Source organism: Cimex lectularius, unplaced genomic scaffold, assembly GCF_000648675.2.
Source record: "Cimex lectularius strain Harlan isolate CLEC.00 unplaced genomic scaffold, Clec_2.1 scaffold150, whole genome shotgun sequence".
NCBI lineage: Eukaryota > Metazoa > Arthropoda > Insecta > Hemiptera > Cimicidae > Cimex > Cimex lectularius.
Window position 1 is genome coordinate 1,029,416 of NW_019392717.1, and position 17,350 is coordinate 1,046,765.

Below are 17,350 nucleotides of genomic sequence, written 5' to 3' on the forward strand. Positions count from 1 at the left end.
TAATTAGATTAAATTTGATGTATTGCAGAATAAGAAACAAATTATGATTACAGACTAACAGCTGAAAACTGTACTTATCCTCTCTATAAGCATTTGTGTTGTGTAAACCAAAATGTAAAGTCCCTTTGCTGCTTTGTACCCTATCCTGATTGAGTTCCGCTTATTTTATTTTAATAAATTTGTACTGACAATTGTGGAATTTATTGAGTATTTAAACGGAAGGGACTTTGGTTGTTTAGTTAAATACTGGCCTGGCAAAATAGATACAACTTAGTTACTTAAATTAATTATTCTTTTTATGTAAGGTCTTGGTCGAGATGAAAAAGCTAGTGTCATGAGCGGGATTCGAACCCACGACCTTCGGCTCAATACGCCGCAGCTCTAACCACATGAGCTATCGTGACTTCGATCCACTCGGACACCAACTCCCCATCTCAACCTACAATCATTTGAATTTTCCCTCTTTTTGCCATTTTTCAGTGGGAGTTGGTGTCCGAGTGGATTAAACTGTCTCCAACCTAATTTTGGATTAATGCTTTGTGAATTTAGACCTATGTCTATATCTAATTTTTTGGCAGTTCATGTACAATTTGTAATAAAACCTTTAATTATTATGGAATAAAGTTTTTAAAGGTTGAAATAGTCTGAAAAGTGAAATATCGCGGATATAATTGACAAACAGACGTTGTACAATAGGGACTTTTAAGTCCAACATGTACGATAACCTTCTGAAATATTGACGTCCGTTCTATCATCTATCAAAACTGATCAAGCTCTCACCTTTTGTCATGCATAATTTAAACTATGCGGGTACGCAAATCAAAGCTATGTCAAAATTGAATAAGAAAACAAATGGAATAAATAGAAAATTTAATGTTAAATAAGGGGTTAAATTGACCGGAACATAAGGCGATCCGATTGCCCTTCCCGGTGAGGCAGCACGTCCCAGCCCAAGTGCAGCATGTTTTGCCGCGTCACTGACAAATATATTAACTTGTCACGGATCATGAACGCTTCAACGTCCCGATTTATACCCACTATTTGATTGAATTGGCCGGTTGGCTCTTGACAGGAACTTTTTTTATGTAAGATCCTACCAAATCCATTTGTCTTTCATGTATTTTTTCATCTTCACCAACGAATTGACTTAACTGCCAACTGGAAAATTTCTGTCCATTACTCAAGGAATATTTAAAGTAAGGTTAAGGTTAAGTTTAAAAGGAGTCATCCTCTTATATATGTAAAACATATACATATTAATATGTATATTGTACAATCTCCATTATTGTTTAACGCTTTTCGTTAAGTTTCAGGATTTTTATCAGGCCGCAACATTTTGTTAGGTGCCTTGGCTTTTTTCCTCTCGGCCTGTATAGGCCTTCGTTTCGCAGACATGTTCCATTGTTTTTTCTCCTACTCTGGCAATATCTTGACTTGTTTCTGCTGGTCCGAGTCTATTCATATGCCTTTGATGTTGCTTGTCCGGTCTGCAGTCCGACTATCTAGTCCTAAAACGTCCATGGTCTTTAACGAATCGCACGTGTCTGCTCTGGATTACATTCCACTTGAACCAGAACTTGTTCTTAGCCGACTGTCATTTATTATTGCGCAGACATATTTTTTTCAAACGAGGATTAAAGTTAAAAAGAGTCAGTTTCTCCGTCAATCTAGAGCTTAAATTTTACCAGATCCCAAAGCTTTGTGAAGATTTTCATTTCTTTCCTTCTTCACATGCTTGTTTCTGCTGCTTCTTCATTGTTGATCTGATGCCACAATTGTCTATTTTTGAACCTCTAAAAGGTGATCGATTTCTCAAATACTACTCTCAAGTACTATTAGTACTTTTATACTCATAACTCATAAGACAAATTAAGAAAGCTGATGTATTGAAACGAGTGCCAATAATTTTATTGTTTGTGAGATTTCCTATTGGATTCCGCCGATGGATGGTTGATGAATCTGTTTGGTCATTTATGATCACTATTTTCCTTTGAGGTAAGGATGATAAACGGGTTGACGCACTGACTCTTTTATTTACAGAACAAGCGAGATCCTAAAACGCGTCTTTCAGGCCGAACCAGCAACACGCAGACGAAAGTGATCGGATTAACCACTTTTAATAATTGTTATTCTGCTGTATTTCCTTGTAATATTAAAAATGTTATGGCTGTAGTGTAAGAAACAGATAAGACCTATGCGATTTTAATTGTGTAGAAAGAGAAAAAGTTAGGGAGAAGGTGAACGCAACATTTTAACAGAATTTTTCCCTTCTCTCACTATATTTTCAGTCTAAACTGTAAGAAACCATGTCATATTATACATCGTTGTAAAGAAGAATATTTTTCTTACACGTTACTTTGAGAGAAAGAGAAAGGAAAAAAAAGAACATGAAGAAAAGTAAAGAGCAATTATTAGAGCCAAAAACACCCTTGGAAAGAGCATTAAAAATCCTATAAGATTCATTTTTTAAAATTGTAAACTTAAACAAACCAAGTACAAAATTAATTAGAACGTAAAATCGTACGAGTTTCCCAAGTTCTTCTCTAAAGTTCAGTAAGATTTTTCTTGTTTAATAAATATTGATAGATATGACGCTTAATGAAAAGTTGCCCCTACTAACGCGTTTTAAGTATATGGATTTATTTTCTCAAAGGTCAATTATCACTAGGGTAAAATTAACGTTTAATTGCTAAAAATTTGATTTATCGGTTACCACAGGTTAAAAAAATAGTCATTAAAAATATGACACCTCTAATAGAACAATGAAAGTAATACAAATTAAACAAAAAGATTCTGGTTCATAATTAAACATAAGAAAAAACAAAACAAAATGCTTCTAAAAATATTAGAATACATGTTGAAAATTTCATCCTTCTTGAAAAATGCAGTCTGACAGTTTCCTGACATATTTTACAGCAGTATTTTTCCGTAAGGTTACAATAAAAACATAAATAAAACTGAATCTCATAGGGTTTTCCACTTTTCTTTTTATTACGTTATCGAAAATTACAGTACGATATTATGAGACATTATGGATAAAAAATTTTAAGGTTATGTAGCTGAAAAGTGAAATACTTCGAAAATAAATGAGCATCAGACTTTTAATTACTAAAATCTTTTTAGATTTTTCGGTTACAAAAGGTGACCTTGACCAATGACCAATGACCAAAAGGTCACAAATAGTCTCTAAGATGATGATACCTTTAATAAAACAATGAAAGTACGATAGTACAAATTAAACAAAAAGACTGGTTCAAAATTAAGCATAAGAAAAAAGTAAAACCTTCTAAAAAATTAAATTAAATGTTCAAAATTTCATTCTTCTTGAAGAATACAGTCTGATATAGCTTCTCTCATAGTTCATATTTTACTGCAGTATTTTGTTTCCTTAACGTTACAATAAAAAAATTTAAAAAAATGAATTTCACAGGGTTTTCCACTGTTCTTTTTATTAAAGTATCCAAAAGTACACTACGATGAAATGTTATGAGACTTTATGGATAAATTTTTAAAGGTTAAAGTAACTGAAAAGTGAAATACTTCGAAAATAATTGAGCATCAGACTTTTAATCGGTAAAAAATCAATTTTTCGGCTACAAAAGGTTAGAACAATAATCATTAAGATTTCGACACTTCTATTATAATAATGATAGTTATAGAAAATAAACAGAAAAGACTCTTTTATACAAAATTGGACATAAGGAAAAAATAAAAAACTTGAGAGCAATCATCCAAAAATGTAAACATTTTGAAAACCGTTTAGTATTTGTATTTTCTCGTTAAAATAACGTTTTTTGAGTAAAGAATTGCTCCATTTCGAAATGCGCTAGCCATCGTAGAAAGGATAAGATCTCATAATTCTTTTTATAGCCACGGACATCATGGTAGAAAGTCCGTAGATGTTTTTCTTATTTTATTAGAGTTCACGATTTTTGCTTGTTTCCGTGTGCGAAAGAAAGCATACAGGTCGTACAATTAGAAACAAAAACTAGTTTGACGTTTTTCAACGGAGTTAAATAAAATAGACGTTAGCGTAAGAAAAGAAAACAATGGTAGAACTAATTCATCGGCGGCGAGAAATAGCATTTCTATCTCTTAACACTCTCACTTTGTCTGACTAATGTGTTGCCATCCTACTTAACGCATGATTGGTCTCGACATGTTTCGAGTTAGACGGAGGAAATTGTGTTCACTCCCATCCAATCTAGATTCCGCTGATAACCGGCTTTTGCTCCTTCCCACGCTGTCTTAAAATTCGTATGAAAGATCACGTTGTTCCAACCTGAGTCGACGTACTTGGAGCAAATTAATTAGCTGTCGATATGTGCAAGATTTGTATCTTTACTGTGTAATTAGATGTGTAATAAGCCCTAGCTGCTCCAAAGAACTTCATTTATTAAGAAAGACATTAACACAGTCGAAAACCGTACACCATGGGTAGCTGAATCATTACAGAAAATTTAATTGTGTCTAAATTGCTGTTTACGTTCACCATCTCATGTCAAAATTGTTATTGGCTAATTACTATGTATTACTGTTTACTTATCACCCAAAAGACCAACAATAAAAACAAAAGTAAGTACTCAGCCAAAATACAACAGAACTTCCAATGTTTCATATTTAATACCAAAAACTCATTTTTGCCCTGCTCTTTTTAGCCAAATTTGTGAAACCTGTAATATAAATGATAGCATCCTCATTCCTCGTTCAGGACAGTCGTTGGTCATCTGTTTACAGGATTAAAGATTTCCTTTAATTTTAAATAAAAGTATTATGATCGTTATCTTCAACCGTGAAATTTATTGCAAGTTTGCAGTTCTTTTTGTAAATAAATCAATTAATACCTGGAGTTTTGTACGTATTATTTTCTCAAGTTGAAAAGTGAAATTATTGTTCAAAAAAACTTTTATATGTCTTTATTTTTTATGTTAATACAAATAATGTAAATTTAAACAAATAGGGGTTAAGAGAATGAGAATGTATAGAAAGAAGTGGGTCGCGGGTTTAGATTAAAATTATTTTATAATTCATTATACATAATTATAATTTGCATACTGTTAATAAACAACTAACCACCTTCTACCAAAACATAATTCAAAACTTTACATACAAATTGAACAAATCAGTTGATTTGCGGTGTGCATATCAATGAGAAAATGAAATTTAAAAAAATGATATACTCGTTGAAGTATGAAGTGGAAAATGGTAAGATAAGAGAGTACAGAGGGAACAAAGTCAAAAAGCTGTATATAAATCGTAATTGATGGAGAGCAAGAGAGGAGGGAGAAGAGAGAGTGAAATAGAGAGAGAACGAAAGATTGAACAAATAAAGCCTGTGGAGAACAGTCCAGGAAGAAGCAGAAAAGACGAGAGTGTTTAAAAGACAGATTTATTTATAAAGAGGACGAGAGAAAGAAACAAATAAAGAGAGAAAGTTATGGAAAATAAAAATGAAAATGAGAAAGAAGGAAAATGAGGAATAATGAAGGTAAAATGTGAAAGACAAACTTAAAAGTATTAAAAAAAACAGTAGAAAAGAGACAGATATAAAGAAGGAAGGATCGATGATAAAAGAGGTGGCATTAGTATAAAATGTAAGGGTAAAGGGATTAGAAGTAAACAACAAATTGTGGGTGTGGCAGAGTGAGAGAGAAAGGTTGTAATGAAGTTCATGAATACAGACTAAAGCTCAATGAAGACGGCTGGAGTGATTTGTAAATTAGATAAGTGAAGAAGTAAAGAGAAAGAGAGGGATTGATTGATTAATTAAACGTTTTATTTAATCACGCAAAGTTAGGTCTCGTGGACCTTTCTTCCACTTAACGTTAGTAGTAACAATTTACATTATACATACGGAGTTGAGTTGAGTTCGGAGTCTGAAAGATTTAAATATGTACCACAATGGTTCTTTTTTAAAATAAACTGTTACAAAATATTAATGACTGACGACCACTGATTTAACCACTGCGTTAACTCACCTGAGGAAGGATTCAAATAAATCCGAAACGTAGTGGATTTCAAGCAAAACTTTTTTTTTTTTTTTTTTTTTACATTTTTACATTACATTTTACATAATATATTCATTTTTTATACATACATTCTTCTATTTAGAGAATGCAAGAACACTTAATATTTAACATAATATTAATTAATTTATGATTTTATGAGAGGTTTTAGTTATTTTTCACCAGATGTTTTAGATATTAGTTATTTGAACGTTCGAAAACTGCTCTCAGATGAAATACTATTTGGAACATTTATTAAACAGCGTTATGCTGGTAATTAAGAAAGAGTTGGAGTATTTTTCAGTTCTATGAATCGGAATTTCGAATATATTGTTGTGTCTTAAGTTTAATGTTTTAATTTTTCTCTTATATTTAACAAATTATATTATATATTATATTAGGTTGCATAGAGAGTATAATTTTAAACATTGTTGATGTTATGGTCATTTTTTGTAATTTATCATATCTTAACATATTTATTCTCCTATATATATAGTACTATCGTACTTTAGTCTTAATATATATTACAATTAATTAAGGTTTTTAGTTGAGATGAAAAAAGTTAATGGCACGAGCGGGATTCGACTCACGATCTTCGGCTAGATACGCCGCTGCTCTACCCCACCTTATGAGTTTTCCCTCCTTTTGCCATTTTTCAAATGTCGTGTAATCGGTTTTGATTCTCGACGACAATTGAAATGGCGACGGAGAGCTTTAGTGAAGTGTACTTCATTTTTTTAAATCATTAATTCACTACTTTCGAGGTCCGCTTGACCAATTAATGATATACATGACAATTAATTAAGGCTTTTAGTTGAGATGAAAAAAGTGAATGGCACGAGCGGGATTCGACTCACGATCTTCGGCTAGATACGCCGCTGCTCTACCCCACCTTATGAGTTTTCCCTCCTTTTGCCATTTTTCAAATGTCGTGTAATCGGTTTTGATTCTCGACGACAATTGAAATGGCGACNGTGTCGTCCGCGTAGGTGGTGATAATAGTGTCAGGATGTGTTGGTAGGTCAGCAGTATAAATGACATATAGGACAGGACCGAGGATACTACCTTGCGGTATACCGGCCTGTGTCTGTTTGACTTCTGAGAATTCATTGCCGCACCTCACTCTGAAACAGCGGTCAGTTAGGTAGGATTTCATTAAAAGGTAATAATGGGAGGGTAGGAAGCGCTTAAGTTTAAAAAGTACTATATACTTTTTAAACTTAAGTGAATGAATTAAGTATTTTCTGTCTAACAAACACATTACTAGTTGATATGAGTTTATTAAACAGTTAAAAGTGAATAGATTTTACTAACAACGAGTCTAGTTCGTTTTACCCAATTGAGTTTATGGTATATTGAGACACCTAGTATCTTTAGTGCATTTTCATATCTTATGTCATTCTCTAGTATTATTGGATAAATATTCATATATTCCAATTTACAGATAAGTTGCGGATGCCCAACAATCATACTGTTACATGTAGGGGAGGGAGAGAGGAAGAAAGAGAGAGAGAGAGAGAGAGAGAGAGAGAGAGAGAGAGAGAGAGAGAGAGAGAGAAATGTAATTTTTTAATTTCATAGATAAAACAATAATAAGATCAAACAATATGCTGAACTCTTGGTATGACCCTCTTTCTAAAAATAAACCGGCGCATATTCTTAGATCCTCATTATTCAATATTGATCGACTAACTATATTTATGTAAAATAGGACGGGTCATGCCATCAATTACTATAACAAGATCACTTATGTATATTATTATTCGACCTCCGGACGGATCAAGCTCAATAATCTATTTATTGATAATATTTAGCCTTAGAGCGCTGGCATATTTTTTTAGTTTTTATTTAACTTAAGACCGTTTCTTGAAGTAGCCACGGCCGAGGCTTTGAAGAAACGATAATTTTCCATATTTGCGAAAGTGAGCTAGTAAAAACTGGAGTTATCAATTATTCCTAGCTAGGCAACGAAACCCCCTCGGGCTAAGTAATTTAAATTAAAACCGTCTTACCCCGAAATTACCAATAATAAAATAGATTGAACAGCGCTCAAAATGATTCGGAACACTTTATAATGACGCTTACAAATGTCTAGGGTAGCAATCAAAACGGGGGGATAATGATGTATTAGAGAGAAGATAGGTAGCCTACGTGAGGTTTGACCTAATCACAAGTATAGCGAACTTAGGGGGGGGGAACTCCGGTTCCGATTGACTTAGTGTCATTAATTTTTAACTTTTACTATAATTTGTTCGTTTCATCGGGAGGAAGCGGAACGAAATTAAGTTAGAAAAAATCAGAAAAGATACCCCTTGGAGGGAAAACACGAGTTTTCAAAGCCGCAGTTAGAAAACTACAATTTAAAAAGCAGTATATCTCATTATTTATTTATGTAGGTAAATAGTTATACCTAATTAATAGAAAAAATATTGTTTGATTATTGGATAATTAGAAAAAAGAAAACAAATAGTGATTATCATAGCTATTAATGTAAGCATACGAGTTGTTTTATCAGTTCGGCCACCAAGGTTGTGAGGTGAAATTTCACTCAATTACGGTGCTGGAGTACTAGATATTCCTGCATACCCTTTTCACAAGCTTTAGAAAATCTTAAAAGAGGTTACACTGGCAAAAATTCCTCTAAGATCGAATAGCCAAGAAGCTTTAAAGCCTTAGCATGCGAAAAAAATAACATCATTAGAGAGTGAATGCATATAGCATCTCCAAAACCTGGGGAAACACAACAATCTGATGATACCCTGGGTACCAGGCTACAAAGAAATTTTGGGTAACAAGAGGGCAGTCGCACTGGCCAGATACGGATGTACAAAACCATATAGAACCTGAACCTATTCTTGGGATAACAAAAACAAACACAGAATCCTACATCCAAAAAGGCAAAAAGAGAAGTTGAGAAACTCTAGGGGTGATAGACACCTTATGCTTATGCTAGAGCAACCCTCACCAAGACTGCTACAGTTGAGAAAGCCTAAACTCAGAGGAGTGAAATGACTATTAACCGATCCCTTCAGGTCATACGTTATCCAGACTCTTAAATCATTGCCTAATGATATCTTGGGTACGAGGATACAAGGGAATTTCGGGTAACGAAAAAGCAAAAACACTGGCCAGCCGAGGATCTGCAAAGCCATACATAGGTTCTGATTGTCCTTGTACATGACAAAAGACAGAGAATACTCCATCACATAATGGATCCGAAAAAAGCAAAAGGAGAAGAGGTCAAATTCTTGAGTGCTGGCAATTATAATTGCAATACTGGCTCACTTCTACAGAGAGGGTTCTCAGAGTGGTGATAGGATCATTTACCGGTAACTGGCATCTGATAAAACATCTACCCAATATAGATATATTCAAGACGACCCCATTTGTAGGTTCTGAAATGAGGAGGAAGGAATAGCAATCTTTTTCGTATGCGAAGCAACCGCTAAAAAAAGACAAAAGCTTGAATACAAAGAAAACCAAGAAAGGACTTGTAGCACCGACATAATCTAGTGCTTTTTAGAAGAAGGATCGAGTCGATTGCACTGAACTAAGGAAATAGGAAAGGAAAATAAACCAGAAGGCTGCTGCGCTTTGGGAATAAAACCCCCCACTTTCTTGTAACCATCACCATCATTATCATCTAAATGATTGATTAATAATAATAATCTCTCTCTCTCTCTCTCTCTCTCTCTCTCTGTCTGTCTCTCTCTCTCTCTCTCTCTCTCTCTCTCTCTCTCTCTCTCTCTCTCTCTCTCCTGCTCTCAGTGCTCTCGCCACTCATATCGTCATCAAATGTGAAGCAACCCGTCAATGGAAACATAACTTTAGATTTAAAAAAATCTCAGGGAATGGAATCATAGGAACGGCAGACTTATGACCTCTTAGGTGAAGGATCGAGTCGATTGCGCTGAACTAAGGAACTAGAAAAAGTACAATAAGACAGATGGCTGCAGTGCTTGGGGAAAATAAAACCCCACTTTCTAATGTCCATTCATCATCATCAACAAACGTACTCTGTTCTGGCTAGTATGACGATGGCGAATTTGACGAGATCGTGACACTCGATTGAATAATAAAAATCAAGAATAAAATATATTAAATTTAATAACAAACTGCCCGATATTTGCAGAAAAAACCTGGCCCATTTATACACCAATAATAATTTAAAAAAAATATATGAGTTAATAAATATTGATTTGTTACAATAATATAAATCACATTATTAGTTGGGTTAATAAAAATAAAATAGTCTTTTTATCTACGATTTCTTCCGACTTATGTTGTTACAACCACCATTTTCTGTTTTTAATGTTATTATTGTATTAAATATTTATAGTTCTTTCCATAAAAGTTTATCCATGACCCGGCGAAAAGCTTGCTGTGAAAATGACTTATGTGTAATGAACTTTCTTATAGGTGGAGACGACTAAAGGCAGCTTAGACAGTAGAATTGATAAAAGATAAAGTAATATTAAATTAACTAAGGTGTATTTTGCTGCCGGCTGAACCAAGTAAGGAGGCCGAGATATATATGTGATCGATATAAATAAGGTCGTAATTGCAAATTTAATCTACCTTTCCACCGGTTCTTTACTCTTTAATGGTCCCGATAATGGCTGAAGCGGACAGTTCAAACGTCTGCAACTTTCTACCCGTTTAACGAATTGTTGAGTACAAGGTTGGGGCACCAGTTTGTGTAGGTGAGCACAGCTTGTAAGGTGATGCCCGGTAAGGAACACGTTCGACCTCTTTTAAATTAGTGACCTTCGCCCTCGATTTTCTCCAAATAACAACCCGCTTTCGTCCGGTGGGAGGCTGGAGGAATACAATACAAATCACATCTGACGTAAACAATGCGCCGATAACGTCCTACGTGTTATGCCGTGTATGCTGGGATGGGCGTGAGAGGAAACAAACGGACCGCGCCCAACGCGTAGGGACTTTCTTGTCGTTCGGATTGTACGCACGTTAGACAACAATAGCTGGAAAATCTGAATAATGGGAGGTTTCTTTATCCATTCTATAATCGGGTGAATTATTTATTTTTTGTCCTAATAAAAAAAAAAACGGCGTGGCGGATTCAGGCATATAATTGTTTCAATCAGTAGCATGATTTTACTTAAACTATATCCAAAAAATTATACTTATTAAGAAAATTAATTTTAAAACTCAATCTGGAGCAGACGAAGAAAACGCCGGATAGTCAATAATTGACATCATGCCGACGGACCGTCACAATTATGCAAAAGTTGCACTCTGGGTGAAAACGCTACGTAGAGCAATTAGACTGTAAAGATATGACCGACTGAAGGGAACATGACCGAATTCTCGGTACCCAGTGTAGCGGTCAATGAGATCAATTGAGATACCCGATACTTTGCCAGCTTACTAAAGAACGCGTTTAATAAGCCAAATTCAATGACAGTAAGTCCCATAGAGAAATTAAACGACCATTCAGGGGCCCGTTGCACTAACTGAGTTCAAAAATTGGCATTTTTCTATTTAACTTGAACCGAGTTCATGCAATCATACGGTATAAACTTTAAACTGCCGTCCTGCATGGGTTAAACGAAGTTCAGAGATAACGTCCATTTCATAATAATAATTAAAACCTGAATGCTGTTAAAGGCGTGGTCTCCCGATTCAACTTTTGATGTTTTGGTTCTCACATTTCAATAAAAAGTTATCATCTTTTGATTTAAAACCATTGTTCCCTCTTATATTATATGGTATGGTTTTAATCCTGTTTTTGTTATCAGGGATAGTAAGGCAATTTGTGGTTATTTTGCAATAGATTTCAACTCATTTTATTTCACTGATGTATTAATGCTTATTAAATGCTATAGATGCCTAATCATCCATCATTAGGCCGAGAGTTTTATAAAATCAAAAATTTTGTTCCAAGGACCTTAATTTTGCAATAGTGGATCGGTAATTTCTGGTTCAGGTAAAATTGCAAATGGAAAAACATATTCCTCCTATTCTTCCTTCAAAATGGATGCATCCCGGCGAGGTTATGGACTTGGAAATCAATCCTATAGATAAATAAATTGACAATTTCGCAGATAAATTTTGGTGTAAACCGCTGGCAGCCGTACGAACAATCAGGCAGGCTGGGCTTTTGTCGTGTTTTTTAAAGGAAGAGCAACAAGCAGGCAGACAGCTGACAGTATTGCTGAGCATTGCATAAAAATGATTCATGTCACATACCAATGGTGGAGGAGTTGAGACAAATGTGGCCAGGCTTACATACACTTCACCTACTAAGTAGGGCCTCCACAGGTTCAATATCATAAAAAGCAATGTTTGCCCTTGTGACAACACTTATGTACAAAACCACATGCTGTTCACTTGTGCAATGCTCGAAAGCGAAAGAAGCGATTTGGCGACATTCCTGGTGATGACCGGAGGTGTAACCTTCTAAAAAGAATGATTTGGTATCAAATGTTAAAATGCTCGGAATTGAGAACTTCATTTCGGTAATAGACTTTGATAAACTATAGTTCAAATCTCGCTCTATTAATTAATTGTCATTGATTTACATTACTATAACGTAAAGATTTTAAAGTTTGTGTAAAAAATATGAACAAGAAAAATACTTATTTTAAATTATTTAAGAAAATTCAAGTTAAAAATTCTTCATATACAATCACGTACTTTTGTTTTGTGTGTATATGTATTCCTTGCTTGTAATATGCTTAATATATAAATAATTAAAATAATTCCTTGAGGCTTTCTTTCACGCTAATAAATATCATACCTATAAACATAGTAAAATCTCAAAAAATCAACAATTTTCTGATATGAACAAGGCTTGTATTTAAGGATAAAAATAAAATCTTACCCTATAGATATTTCATTTTGGAAACAATAAAACCTAAATTTATTTGTCTGTGTTTATAAATTGCTCAAAAACATAAAAGTAATAAGATATTATAAATATTGATTATGTTATTATATTTCGACTCTGTTGACCATAACGTGCAGCGAAAAAAGCTTGAGTTTATTGTTATATTCTCCTTAAAATCCTTGAATCATATTAACAACTCTAGTCACAAAGATTTTTAAAATGCTTCATAGAAATATTACAAGTATTTCGTTTGCAAAGTAATACAAAAAAAAAGAGAGAGAGAGAAAAGAAAAAGAACATAATTGTATTACACTTGAATTTTCTTAAAATTTATAGTTCTTCTTAAATCTTTGAATCGGGAGTACCACAACGTACAGTCTTAAGCCCAATTTTATTTCTTTTATATATTAATGACTTTTTGAAAGTTAAATTCTTTGGAAAAATATTTAGTTGTGAAGATGATACGTGTATCATTTTCTCATGTGGTAATTGAATTAATTTAACCAAAACTATAAATAATGAAATGAAAATTATTAATTTTTGGCTAATAAAAACTAACTTTCTACTTTTAAACACAAAAAATATAATGTATTACACTTATCAATAAAATCGAAAATAAGTATTAATAAATTAAAATTTTCTTGTCAAACCTGTGATCATAATGATGAGTGCTCTTGTGCTTCTATCATTTTGCCTACAGTGTTAGTATAAATTTTATGAAAATTAACTCTTAAGGAAAATATATTTTTCTCTTTTTAACGGTATTGTTTCCTCGGTGATTAGTAATAAACGCTACACTAAAACTCTGGATGTAACTAAAAGCATACTTCTTAAAATTATTCTACGTGAACCGTGTAGATATAATAAAAATTATAATGTAAAGTAATGAATTTATACAAAATCTTTCTTAAATTTTCATGTTTATACACATAAAAACAATCTTGTAATTAGTTACATCAGTAAATAAAACACAAGACACAATTCATTGGCTAACTCATATTTTTAGAAAGTAAAGACTACTCAATATTATAAATTTTTATTAAATATGTCGCCTTTTTTTTACAAAGAGAGGATCATTACTCAAAATTTAAAACAACAAAGGCAAAAAATTTATACTTTCAAATATTTTAAATTGTATTTAATATACTGTAAAGCAAAAATTTAATTTGGTTGATTTTTTCATACTACAAGTTTATTCTGTTTTTTGTTTGTTTATTTGCTTGTTTTCAATGTCCTTTTGTAAATATATATTTTGTTTCTTTCTCTGATAATCTCTAAAAAACTCCTGTTATCTACAGCTAGCTTAGCTTTTTGACAGCGGGCAGGGATGTACAAAAATGTTATTTTTTGTTGTAAATTTATATATCATGTACATTGCAAATAAAGATTTATTATTATTCATTTACGATTTCATTCATTTACGTTAAAATCTTGGTTTACTGCGTGTCATAAATGATATGATAATTTTCTGTGGGACTGGTTTTTATTATAGTTTATTTATTTTTGTTGTAGATAAATGGATGCCGCCATTTAGACCTTCCCAGTTGATATACTCTGAGTTTCCAGAGGATCGGGCAAGAAGCCTGAACCTGAATAGGAGAGAATCATTCATTAACCATTATGAAAAAAAGCCTAGGACGTTGAGTCCACAGCCGAAGGATTATCCAGAAGACAACACAATCACACATTATTCAGCGCAAACAGGGTCTGATGATTTTTTCAACTTCAACTTATTCAGCGGGTTAAAAGGGGTGAAATATGAAAAACCTTCTGAAATTTTGGAAAGGGATGCGCAGATACTTGACGGAATGAATCCGCCTCTGTCGCCAGAAGGACGGAGTAAAGACTCTGATAATTCACATGAAGGGACACGACAGGATTATTTTTATACGTCGACTAACCACCTGGAGTATCCTGTCGTCGGACAGGAGAAAAAAATTGTTACCCGCCCTCCACAGTCTTCGACGTTGGCGAACACCGTCTACCCGATCAACAAGATCTCAGTCTTCAAAAATCCGCCCAAGCCTCCCGGATTCAAACTCTGGCCGGGTCTAGCAAGGTGGAAGACAGTGCTCGAAGATCAGGAATTATCATTGCAGTATATGAAACCACCACCGTTGGGACAAAAGCAGATTTGGGCGAGAACTTACAAACAGAGGTTGAGACCAAAATCCGGCTTTAACTACTTATAAATTATTATTAATTTTTTTATTGCTTGTACAAATTTATTTATTTAAGCTTGTGCCAGATCACATGGGGCAAATTTGTGATATGAACTAATCGTTCGTAATTGCTCTCTCTCTCTCTCTCTCTCTCTCTCTCTCTCTCTCTCTCTCTTTCTCTTTCTTTCTTTCATTAATTATAAGTTGTTCTATTATTGGTTTATAATAACAAATTTAACTGACGATAAGTGGTATACAATTAAAGCTCTGGACACACGTACACACATTTTACATTACTCTAAATGTCATTATTATTTTAAATATTATTATCAAAACTTAAGCCGCATCGACGGTCGCGTACTTTCTCCGGTAACGTAAAGGTGAAAAAGCTTTCCTTCTGCGGGTAGTGACGAATTAGACGATGTATTCGACCGAATCTAACTAATTCCTCGCTACAAAATGACCGAAAGCCAAGCTTTGTGAAAGGTCAGTCCAAGGAAATCGAGAATTCCTCAGTTGTTCTGTATCAAAAAGGTCAAGAGGTTAAACCTTCTGGCAATCGTGTCATTTAAGACCAAAATAAAAGCACTTTCTTCTAAATCTCGATGAAAGTGTGTTTATGAGGAAACACCGTGTCACGTACATCCTCGGTTGAAACTTTATAGAAATCAAATCAAAACAAAGTAAAAAAGGCTCGTGCAGAAAAGATGAACGAAAGTATAATGGATTGAAGCTGACATAAAAAAAATTATAATAGATCGGTGGGAATTGGGAACAAAAAGCTCCCGGGCTTGTTAAAAAAAAAGTCGGCCTCGTCAAGCACATTTGCTTGAATCATGGAGATCCTTATCCCACACCTCGTCTGGGCTTTAGAAAATGAGTGCGTTGTAGTTTTTGACTTTGCAAAAGCGTGATTGGAACCGTCAAGCTTTTCACATCGATAATTTCAAAAAGTCAAACCGGTTTCGACAATGAAAACTGCATTTTGGAAAATTTAGATTAATTTTTGTAACATTTTTCGATTTGCTAATCGCACACCAAACCAACAAAACACATTAACTTTTTTGCCAATATTGAACTTCGAAATTTTCAAAATAAAAAATTAAAACATTTCACGAAACAGAAATTGGTTTTGTACTAAAACAAGTACATGTAATAATAAATTGTTATTATTAACATTACTAATCACTGGCAGGCTTCGAAATCAACCACCTCCGGTGTTAACAGTCCGCGTCTTCGGTCTTATCCAGTCATAGTGCTGGGGACACATCCTTAGATCAAAACCCATTCACATTCTCACTCATTCTTAAATTCATTCTTTTCTATTTACGTACCTTCACTCAATTAGGGGGGTAGGAGGACTCGACATTCCTCCAACATCTTTTAAACCTATTATATAACTATTGGGGTGCTCAATAGGCTTCCATTATCCCTCTTACACTACACATTCACAATACATTCTCAAATACATTCTCTCGCAACACACGCTTGGGTCACAAAATTATAATTTCTATATTCAATAAAACAAATTTCCTCCACAAATCGGATCAGGGAGCCTAAAGATTGATCGCCGAGCTCGAGCACAATTCTTACATTGGGCGGCATTCCTACACGTTCCCTATATGGAGCCCAATAATGACACCCAATGTTATTATTATAAATTAATAACAATTATTTAATACGTCCGGAAACTTTTATTTTCACTGAAACTTAGGATAAAATTTTAATCGTTTAAAGAGCATTGGCATAAATCTTTTTTTATTATACTAAACATTACAGAGTTGTATGTCGTATGAAGATATTGTATTGAATTTTCATAAGTAGTACTGAGCACTATACAATTTGTCATCATAATTTCCACAAATCGTCAGTTCATTAAAAAAATGTTTCCACCTTGATATAAGTACCTGATTTTTTTATTTTTGTAACTAATATTCTACATTATGTTTTAATTACCTGGGTTTTTTGTAAATAGACTAATTTTTTAATTTAATAATATTTTATTTGAGTTTGTATTTTTTTTTTAATTTGTAGTTGTGTAATTATTGACAAAAACGAAGTTCCTGTGTATAACGGTTAAAAATAGATTAATGTATTTTTGTTATAAAACAATATAAATATAATTGAAAATTTATTGCGTTTTGATTTTTTCTTTGTGACTACTATCTTTCTGAAAGACAAAACTGGACACTCACATTTGTTTATTGTAAACTATATATATTTTTATTGTTATATTCATTACAACATACTTAATTTAAATTTTTTTCACGTTTTGTAAATAATGGTTCAAGTCATTTGTTATTTACAGCGATCCGGATTTCAGGTCGGAA

At 33.5% G+C, this 17,350-nt stretch overlaps 1 protein-coding gene across 2 annotated transcripts in view; it reads left to right on the forward strand.

Moving 5' to 3' along the window:
- Positions 1–16,956, forward strand: part of LOC106665784 — a 53,127-nt gene extending 36,171 nt beyond the window's left edge. The window contains exons 1-2 of one of the 2 annotated variants that reach the window (XM_014392500.2): positions 10,504–10,736; positions 14,371–16,956. In XM_014392500.2, the coding sequence (XP_014247986.1) occupies positions 10,730–10,736; positions 14,371–15,050 (687 nt within the window). In that variant the 5' untranslated portion in view covers positions 10,504–10,729 and the 3' untranslated portion in view covers positions 15,051–16,956. Of the gene's footprint in view, positions 1–10,503; positions 10,737–14,370 lie in introns of those variants that run through there. The other variant, XM_014392492.2, reaches the window with a different exon arrangement.
- The last annotated feature ends 394 nt before the right edge of the window (positions 16,957–17,350 follow it).